The sequence below is a fragment of the Panicum hallii genome, chromosome 5 (assembly GCF_002211085.1).
Source record: "Panicum hallii strain FIL2 chromosome 5, PHallii_v3.1, whole genome shotgun sequence".
NCBI classification, from domain to species: Eukaryota; Viridiplantae; Streptophyta; class Magnoliopsida; order Poales; family Poaceae; genus Panicum; species Panicum hallii.
The window spans coordinates 38,115,887-38,126,251 of record NC_038046.1 but is presented as its reverse complement, the minus strand read 5'-3'; the positions used below and the strand labels follow the sequence as shown (position 1 = coordinate 38,126,251).

General features: G+C 47.9%; 1 protein-coding gene across 1 annotated transcript; it reads right to left on the bottom strand.

Annotated features, from left to right (window-relative positions):
• Nucleotides 1-351: 351 nt before the first annotated feature.
• LOC112892637 (NAC domain-containing protein 59-like) lies at nt 352-4,384 on the bottom strand. Its single transcript, XM_025959764.1, has 2 exons — nt 3,824-4,384; nt 352-438 (listed from the first exon to the last, which is right to left on the bottom strand). Exons 1-2 carry the CDS (start codon nt 4,292-4,294, stop codon nt 352-354), a joined length of 558 nt encoding a protein of 185 aa, XP_025815549.1. The 5' UTR covers nt 4,295-4,384.
• Nucleotides 4,385-10,365: the final 5,981 nt, after the last annotated feature.

Sequence of the window (10,365 nt, the reverse complement as noted above, 5' to 3'; positions counted from 1 at the left end):
TCTTGCAAAGATGTTCCCCCATGTTCTTCTTATTTTGTCTTTTCCTGTTTGCACACTTGCTGCATGAGCAGAGAATCATATTCGCTCCTTTAGCAGCTTCACCAAATGCCATTTCCAAGAAAGCATCGGTCTTCCTGATCCACTCACTAGTCATCCCAACCTAACTTGGGCGGCCAGTGTACATCCACGCGCGGTCTTCCATCCTCTAACATATACACCGGAGATAGAGTAATATCAATTGCCCTACGTATATGCACGGGAGCGAGGAATATGGCATGTTATATCAACACAGCAGAATGATCTACAACAACTCCTAAAGATACATGGTGTATTTTTTTAAAGAAACGTGCATCAGCTGGTGGAACATGAACGGATGCAGTACCTGCGGCGGCCGGGGCGCGGCGGGGGCACGGCCGAGGGCGCGGCCGGGGGCAGTACCTGCAATGGAAGCCTCAATTTTGCTTTAATATTCCTAGGTGACTTAATAATATATGTTACATATGTTATATCAAAGGAGGCACACTCACACACACACAAACCAAAACAGAGATCACAAATTACTAAAGATTAGGGCGCTGCGAGATTAATTCCTGACACCTTCTAGTCCTACTGAAGAAATGATATCGATCTAAGCCATTTGACCTAGGTATTCTCATGTAAAATGCACAGTTTCCATCGAGATTTCTCTTATTCGAGTAGCAAACTGGAACTCAGTTTTGCTTGTGCATAGTTTCCATCGAGATTTCTCTTATTCGAGTAGCAAACGGGACTTGTTGCAGTGGTGAGCTTGCAATAGAAATGAGAAGTTATTTCACTAGCTCCTTCTAGTATATAATGCATCATTTTTGAAAAACGGCAATGGGGATTTCTGTCTTGTATGCTGTGTTAAGGTTTCAAGAGGGACACAATCTAACTTGAAATATTCTCTCGATGTAAGCATTCGAACTGATGAATCCTTACTACAACAAAGTACTAAAGGTAAGAAAGAGTAATCTTCACTGAATACTCACTCTGCTCGGGCCGGGGCGCGGTAGGGGGCCGGGGGCGCGCGGCGGGGCCGGGGGCGCGGCGGCAGCTCGGGCCCGGGGAGCGGCGGGGGGCCGGGGGCGCGGCGGCGGCTCGGGCCGGGGCGCGGCGGGGGGCCGGGGGCGCGGCGGCGGCTCGGGCCGGGGCGCGGCGGGGGGCGGGGGCGCGGCGGCAGCTCGGGCCCGGGGCGCGGCGGGGGGCCGGGGGCGCGGCGTCGGGGCCGGGGGCACGGCGGCGGCTCGGGCCGGGGTGCGGCCGCGGCTGGGGGCGCGGCGGCGGCTCGGGCCGGGGCACGGCGGGGGCCGGGGGCGCGGCGGCGGCGGGGGCGCAGGCCGGGGACGCAGCCGGGGCTGCGGGGCGGGGAGCGGCGGCGGCGCGGTGGGGCCGGGAGCGGGGGCTGGGGCGGGGCGCGGGCGGGGGCGAAATTGAAGATAGCGCGCGCGTGTGGGTAACGGGCGGGCGCGCGGGGGGCCGGCTGGGATATATTCCCTGTTTGCCGAGCGCCCCAAGCAGGCACTCGGCAAAGAGGCCGATTTGCCGAGCGCCCGAAACAGCCACTCGGCAAATGATTTTAGTTTTTTACACCTATTTGCCACCAAACTTTTTTGCTGTGATACTTACATTACATGCAACAGTATGTGCAATTTGTGCCCATTAATCGAAGTGTTTGCTATATTTCATCAATTTATTTCATGTTATTGAATTTCTTGTAATTATTAAAATTTGAACTACAAATCACACGAATAATGGAAAATAATGAATCAAAAAATGATATTCACGTTATTGAATCATGCGTTGAGGCATTATCGAGAAAAATATCAGAAATTTCAAATTTATTGTCCACGAAACATGACGACGAACTTATTGTTCAGTTGTTTTTAAAATGTATAAAATGCAAATATGGTCTGAAAATTATGAAACTTGTCGAGATGTAATGATATCATATGGGGAACCTATGATAAAAATCTGATGAGGTTTCGTTAAAGTAAAAACATACGATGCTTACAAACTAAAAGTTTTCCAAAGAGGTGTACGATTTTATATATAGACCGATTAGGTGTTAAGCATTGTAGATTGCAAACTTTCACGAAATCTTATAAAATTTTTATCACAATATCCTCACATGATAACATGACATCTTGACAAGTTTCATAATTTTCCGACCAAATTTGCCTTTTATACAATTTAAATACGACTCGAACACAATTTAATCGCCATATTTTGTGAATAGTAGTTCCAAAATTTCTGGTCCTTTTTTCGATAAGACATCAAAGCATGCTCATTAACATAAATAACAATTTTTCATTCATTTTTTCCACTATTCGAATGACCACGCAGTTCAAATTTGAATTATTCAAGAAATTCAATAAAATAAAATAAATTGACGAAATATAGCACACACTTTGAGAAATGAGCCTAAATTACATATATTGTTGAGGAGAATGTAGGATGACAATAGAAAAAAATTTAGGCAAAGGAGAAATAAAAAAGATATACATTTTGCCGAGTGCCTTAGACAGGCACTCGGCAAAACGTCTCTTTGCCGAGTGTCTTCGACTAGGCACTCGGCAAAGAATGACGCCGTTAATTGCGTGGCGCTCGTTTGCCGAGTGTCGTCTTTTGCCGAGCGCCCGACACTCGGCAAAGTAGCCGAGTGTCTGACTCTCGGCAAAGGGTGTTTTCACCGTGTGTTTTTCTTTGCCGAGTGTAGCACTCGGCAAAGAGTCTCTTTGCCGAGTGTTCGATTTTTAGCACTCGGCAAAGCCTCAGACACTCGGCAAGGACAGCGTTTCCGGTAGTGTAAGTCGGACTCTGCTTTGTAGGACAACCCTACCCGGGCTTGGACAGTCAGAGACCATCAAAATAAAGGGTGTCCTCAAGGCTATATACTTATCCATGTCTACGACATATATACCATGCGCACATGGTTTTCTTTGGAGCACATGTACACAAGGCTAAATTCCACCAACGTCCTCCCCGTATTCTCATCTTCACCTGCCGGCAAGCCCTAGCGCCACTGGCCAACAGACCCGGCATCCGTCACCGCGTTCGCATCATGGGCGCGCAAGCAACGAGCTCCAAAGCCTCGACATCCAATCGTTTGGAGGAGAGCGAAGGTGGCGGCGGCATCGCCTTCTGCAACAGCGCGGCGTATGGGTGGATGCTCGGCTAACTTGCCCACTTTGGCCTTCTAAAAAAATGTACTACTAGTTTGCCGTTCTTTTTCTTTAATTTCCTATATTACACTCATCTAAGTATCAATACTGCTCCTACTACTTAGTAATTGTGGTTGGAGGCATCTCTAGTACTTCCTCAATTCTAAATTATTAGTAGTTTTGGTTTTTAATGCATAAATGTGTAGGTTCATAGAAAAATCTATATACTAAAAATTTAGGACGGAGCCCCGGAGGAAATACTAAGCAGTAATACTGCTCCAACTAGCACTTGCGGTGGGACGCATCCCTACGAGTAAATTATGTGAATCACTGTCTAGCCTGCTTATTATCTGTCTAGGGCGGTGAATAATGTATGGGAGCTGAAGCATTTTGTTACCTTTGAATCATAATTTTTGCAAGATCATGGTCCGAGAACCCGTAATTATGTTGCTCACGGTCTAGCAGCATGGGGTAGTGTGGTTGGTGCTGCTGAAGTGGAGCTAGTGTCTAGTGAAGCTTCAGACTTTGTAATTAAGCTTGTTGCTAGCGATTTCTCTAGCATCAGGTTGTAATGGAAAATTGTCCATTCAAAAAAAAAAGACTGTATCACACGAAACGATAAAGGAAGAGACCACTCATACCTCGACGCCGTACTCGTGCATAACCCATTCTTCATTCTTGGTACCCTTCGGTGCCTTCCCCCTATAATGGAAAAATGTCTTCTTCGTCCCAATCACCATCCTATTATTGCCGTCGTCCATAACCCTCTTTTTCCGGGTTAATATCCAGTATCCGCCCGGTGTTGCTCGATCAACCCGGATGCGGAAGCCCCCACGGTGCCTCCTCAGGTTGAAGACATACCATTCACTTGTATCCAGTCGTGACGTGTCGGGCAGATCCCATGGCTCCACCTTGCGAAGATCAACCTCAGGAATGACGATGCTTTTTCCAGGCCTATGATAGCCAAGCAACTTCGGCTTCAGGTGGTGGTTGATCAGCTCAGCATCAGTTGGGCGGAAACGGTAGCCCCGGGGGAGATCCGTAGGCAGAGGATTTCCTGGCCTCCCCGCTTCTTGGGAAGGAGACAATGGCAATGGGGGAGATCCTGACATCGTTGTAGTGTCTACGATCTAACAAGGCAGAAGGGAAGTTCTTGGAGCAGCTCTAGCGATCCTTCTTTCCTCGAAGATTGCTTGCGATTTTGACCAACAACGATGAGGACGCGGAGTGGCAAGTTGAGAAAAATTTATATTTTTCTAACATAAAATACTCTATGTAGTCGTAGCCGGCTGCATTAACAAAAGATGGCGTGCCGAACCAGACGAGCATCGACAGGTGTGCGTGATCCATCTACCGGAAAAGATTAGAGTGGACAGTTGCCTCTTATTTTAATGTGTTCTTTGGTTGAAATAGTTAGCATCTTTAGATTTAATTTAATGCAAAGGTAAATCACGAGAACCATGTAGTAATTTAGATGGTTAGCGGAGGAGATGTTGTACACTCTACCCATCAGTGTTGGTGCTTTGAACCACCGGCGAGTTAATTTACGCTGCACTTCTTAGGGTTGATGGCTAGCACTCAAATACAAGGAATTATACTGGTTGAAGCGGATACTCTATGTCCAGTTTGGGATCAAATTCAGGCTTACAACAGGGTGCTTGCCAGCTTGAGTGAATGGGAAAGATTTTTAGGAGAGAGAAAGAGAAGGCTCAGCTCCTCTTATATAGGCTTGGGAGGCGAGAGAGGAGGGATCCCACAGCCATAGTGGTCAAGGATCCCTGAGAGATCAGTCAGGGTCCTTCGGGTGGTCAGGCAAGACGCCCCCGGAGTGCCTTGTCCTGTCTCGTCCGAGATCATGAAGCGCATCTCGTAGCGGTACGTTGCATTGCTCATGGTTGTTGATATACCATGAGTCGTGGCTGCGGTATTGTCCGTCAACTCCTGGAGCAGAGGGTGACGTGTGGCGATAGTGTCTCTAGTACGGAGCATCTTGTCGGTGGCTATCTGGCCACTGATCGTGACAAAGCGGCCCGGTCTACGCTCCCGATCCCCGGCGAGAGGTAGGGAGCCTATCCTGGGTTGGACGTCAGGCAGTGCCCCGGGCGTTGGAGTGTGCGCCCCAACCTAACCTCGGCTTGGAGACTCGAAGGCGCACAGTCTAGCCGTACCGGGGACGTGACAGCGAGCAGGTGGCACAGGGGCACGTCCTTGATCATAGTGTAAGGCATGGTGACACGACGGTGGGCGAGGGCATACCACGGTCCTCCAGGTCGTGGCTGTCATGTCACCTCTGGTCCTCTGTGTGCGGGGTCAGGCGCATGTGCGAGGCGTCACTACTAGAAAAGAGCTGATCAGCACTGGTTGGTAACGTCGGTGTTTTATCACCAAGCTCACCGAGGGATACCCCGAGATGGTAGGTTGTAGGTAGCGTGTCGTCAAGATCTGGAACTCAAACGTGCAAGGAACATGAAACTTTAGATAGGTTCGGACCAACGAGAACATAATACCCTACGTCCTGTGTGGTGGTTTATATTGCCTTAAATGTTGATTGGTTTTGAGGAGTGTTGACATTTCTTAGCTTCGTCGCTAGGATTGTTAGTCTCGGGCAACGGCGCCAGAAATGCCGTGGTGGTATGTCTTTACAATTGCAGAATAGATCCGCAAGCACACGGATATATTGTTGGAGCATTTCACCCGGAGAGTATTCGGGTATCGTTAGTTATATTTTCCTGTAGGATGGCATGAGTGAAAGAGTTTGCTAGGTACATAATCACGATGATATGAATAAGCTATAGACTATATTTCATATAGGGGTAAGTCATGATAAATGATATGATAAGCGTAACGTGACACACACACTCGAGCCAATCTCAAGATAAAGAATAAATGAATAAATCTAAAATTAGCGAGAGCATAAGCATACAATATGGTCCTAATAGCATCTATTCATACAAGCAAAGATTACACAAGATATAAGATTAGGGCTCAGAGCTAAGGCTCGGGATATCAGGGAGAATGTACCACACCGGAGTACATCCGGTCCCGTTATGTCTTTCAGAACTCCTACACCATACTCGAACGTGGGGGACTACGCTAACTATAGCAAAGCTGCCGTAGCGGACGGACAGGGCTGTCACCACCTGCCGCCTACCCCTACAATACCGTGGAGCATGGTCATATGTGAAGGATTCCGCATACCCGAGCACTACGGCCGTGTATTAGGTCACTACCCTAGCGCCCCCGGGTCTCCCACCCTTCGGATGGATAAGTAAAGCGCTAAGGCAAGCCCTAAGGCACAACGAACCAATATCCTTACTTAGAACACCTGGCCTAAGCATATATAAAGCATAACTCATGGAAGAACAAGGTGGCATGATAAACTATCAAGATAGCATAGGAACCATGACTAAGCTCTGCATTATGAATTATGAATAGAGTACTGACGATTCGAATACAAAGCCATTACCTAGGGCCGAGGATTGCTCAACGACCCTGAGGATGACTGGATTCGCTAAGAGAATTCTAGCCTAGCTCCACTAGCCTAAGGATTACAAGTCACAAGTGAGAGAAGGAGAGAGGCTCCAAGATGTGGTGTGTGTATATGACGAGGGTGGAGGCCTCCTTTTATAGTCTCCAAGGGCGGTTCCTGCCATCCCTTCGTAAGGAAACCTTGGCCACCGGGATCAAGAAGAGTAGGCGCCACTCCACGTCAAAGGGCACCTGGACAGGAACCCGTCTGGGTTCGGCCGAACCTGGGGTTCGGCCGACCCCAGGTGGTGCTCCCCTAGGTGCACCTTCCTCTGGTTGGCTAGCCGGTGGGACCAGGCTCTGATCCTTGGTGATTCATACCTTAGCGTGCCCGTTTGGTCTGTCAGGTGGGTCCTCCTTGTAAGTGTGATGCAGCGGACGGACGATCTTCTGTGTATTGTTTGCTACATATTCTCCGTGTTTTCTTCTTATTTCAGACTTGCATCCCTAAAATGGCTAGATAGGCAAAATAATTGTGGAACTAGGTTAGTGATACAAATATGTGAGTAAGAGGTATGGTTTTCCTTTATTTGTAAGTATAGTTGACAGTCGGATTTCGCACTTAAGGACTGTCAACAATACCCCCAAGCTAGCCCGTTGCTCGTCCCGAGCAAAGTCTGGGCTTAAGTTGTTGATCAGGAGTTGCTTCAATGTTGCATTCCTAACTTATACTCTAGGCACAACTAAGTGTTCTTACCGTGATTTTGAATAAGTTGGCTTTGATCTCACCTCTTACCTTACTCCCGTGGGGCGTATAGCTTGACCTCATCTTTAACGGTTGAGAGTTAGAACGGTATCAGAAAGTGCCAATTTTTCTTAATCTTTTGTTCAACCGTCAATCCAGAGGTTTTGTAGAGTTTTTTCAAAGGAAAATTTTAAAGTTCCTCGGATGATCTCTCAGATCGCTCAATGTATTTCATTCCTCACCAAGGATTTTATTGTGCCTTTGTTTCTCATCCTACTCCTAATTGCTTGATTTTGTGGAGCTGTGGGTATGGAGAACTTGAAGGCATACATGTTTCTCATATTTTGCTAAGTCAAAAACCGGATCCAGAGGATAAAAAGTCATAAACCTTGATCAAGATGTGCATGTGCGTGGATATTTTTGGTGGATGGTGTATGAACTCCTTTTCATGGACCATCTCTCCTTTATTGTTTTTTTGGATATGGGCTATCTTTCTTTCTTTTTCTCTTTTCTCTCTTTTTTTCTTGGACCTTCATGTGTCCAATTCTTTCTCTTTTTTTTCTTTTCATGCTTTCTTGAGCATGTCCTTTATTTATTTTTTCATAGCCTATCCTTTTTCTCATAGTAACTTTGGAGAGAGAGTGGTCATGAAATAATATGGAGTTTTATTTTTTCGATGGATGGATGAAGTATTTGCTTACTTCTGGTGTAGAAGCATAGCATATGGTGCGGACGTGTATGTGATCTTGATCGTGGGAGTATGAAATGTATCTCACAAAGGGTCATAACAATTTGACAAAGCTCAATGAGATAACAAGTTGCATATGTGGAAGGTTGCAATAAGATCAACATATGGCTTTGGATAGGAATTTAATATTATCCGAAAATCAAGCATCACGTACAAGAAGATCATAGCATCTCTATTCAACCATATCATAGCTCTCAATAAACTTAGATTTGGATCATGCTTTTTGCTGCACACAAGTTTCAAGCTTAAGGTTTGAATGTTTAGCCAACAAACTCAAAACTAGGTAGAGCACTAAGTTGTAACTAGGCATATGAAAGAAATTAATAGAGCAACTATTCATCATCCCAACAAGGAAAATAAAACCATGCTTACTAGAGATATGAAAAGCCACAAAATATTTTTGGTCTTTTCTAAGTTTTGCTAATTTTTATTTTATTTTAGATATTACAAATTTTTATTTTGTTTCATGCATAAGGTTTAAAAGCGGTAAAGATACAAGATACAAGGCACCTCTCGTGGGGTCCTCCCCCAAGCTAGCTTCAGGCTCACTGCTATTGGTTGGGGTTGTACCTAGTCCAACGGAGATAAGCCCTCCACTCCTCCTGGTGTTGCAGCTGCCTCTGCTCCATGGCGTGGATCCTATCACCGGTGTACCGCTACCACGCTTGGTCGGTTTCAATGTGTTGGTGCAGCATTTCTTCAATGTTATTGGCCTGGACCCTGAGCTCGCCTAGCTGCTAAGTGACGGAGCCGAAGTCTCGGCTTAAGGCCGTATGTCGTGCAAGGTGTGGGACTCTGCTGGAGCTGGAGCTAGTGGACCGGCGCCCTGGGGCTTACCGTGCCCACTCATCGGTGCTTGCGTTGTGCCATGACAACCCACCTGCCTCGTGTTGGTGTGGTGGTTGAGGTTGTGATGATGTCGCTGCTTCTCTTTTGGCCCTGCTTCTTGTCGTCTTGCCAGGCAAACTAGAAACACTATGGCTCCGGGCCACCTCTTGCGGAACTAGCGGTATTGTTAGCGACTAGCAATTATACTAATGGAACCCTGCGTTTGGCAATGAGATCTCATTTGCATAGTGTAACACCATAATTTTCAAATTAGAAACCTAAATAAATTTTGATAAAATTCTTTTAGGATCCATAAGGTTTTTATTTCATCATTTTGATTTTAGAGCATTTACCATGAATTCATGAATTAATAGTAATTTACTTAACCATAAAAAGAAATATAAGGAAATATAGGTTTTTGTGCATTTCATACCCCATTGCATTGTTTTATTGTTTGTCCTCCATTTGAATTTAAATTTCAAATTCAAATTCAAATGCATTTGAATGCAATTCTTTTTCTCCCTCTTTCTCTAATTGGGCCCGGCCCACTCTCTCTTTTTCTTTGTCCTCTCTTTTTCCTCCTTGCGCCTAGCCCAGCTGGCCTTTTTCCCCTCCACCACGCGGCCCAGCAGCCCGCTGGCTTTTTCCCTTCTTTCCTTCCCCCCCCCCCCCCCCGCGCGCGGGGCCCAGCTTCTCCCCAACCTAGCTCCTCCGTGCGGCCTGCTTCCCTTTCCCCCTCCCCCCTTCTCTCGCTGACAGGCAGGGCCCGCCTGTCAGGGTCGTCCCCGACCTCCAGCGCGAGTCCGGCTCGGACTCGCACCCGAGTCCCGGATGGCACGGACGCCCGCAGCGCGGGGCCCCGGGCCCGCACGCCAAGGACCACGACCGCCCTACAAAACACCGCCCCCGTGCCCTAGAGCCGTCAAACCCGCAGCCGCTGTCCTCTCGCTCACGAAGCCCTAGCCACCACGGCTATTGCTGCCGCGCTTCGGCCCCCCGGTGCACCGCCGTTCCACCGCTCCCTGCCGTCGAGCAAGTGCTCCAGAAGCTCCGCGTTGCGGTGAGAATTCTCGCCAGCCGCTTTTCCCCCTCTCCTCTGCCTTCCTGCACGCCCGTTAGATCCCGAGTCCCGGATGGCACGGAGCCTCGTGGCCGTGCGCCTTTCTCTAGCCCCCGCCTCGCCAACCTGAACCCTTAGATGAGTTTCCCGTAGTGCCTGCGATCTTCCTGTGCAAACTGCGCTCAAAACCGTGCACAGACGGTTGTTTTCTGCCAAGTCCGGCGGCCCGCCGCCGTCTGCCGCTGCCTACGCTCGCCGCCGACGCCCAGCGTCGCCGCCCTACGCCGTCAGCCGTCCCTGGCTGTTAGATCCCGATCCAACAGGTTAGATTAGA

Excerpts from the sequence above, each read along its gene's own strand:
- LOC112892637 (XM_025959764.1), bottom strand. The coding sequence starts at position 4,294 with ATGTCAGGATCTCCCCCATTGCCATTGTCTCCTTCCCAAGAAGCGGGG. Across the intron at positions 439-3,823 it reads TGCACGAGTACGGCGTCGAG|GTACTGCCCCCGGCCGCGCC; the intron begins GTATGAGTGGTC and ends CTTCCATTGCAG.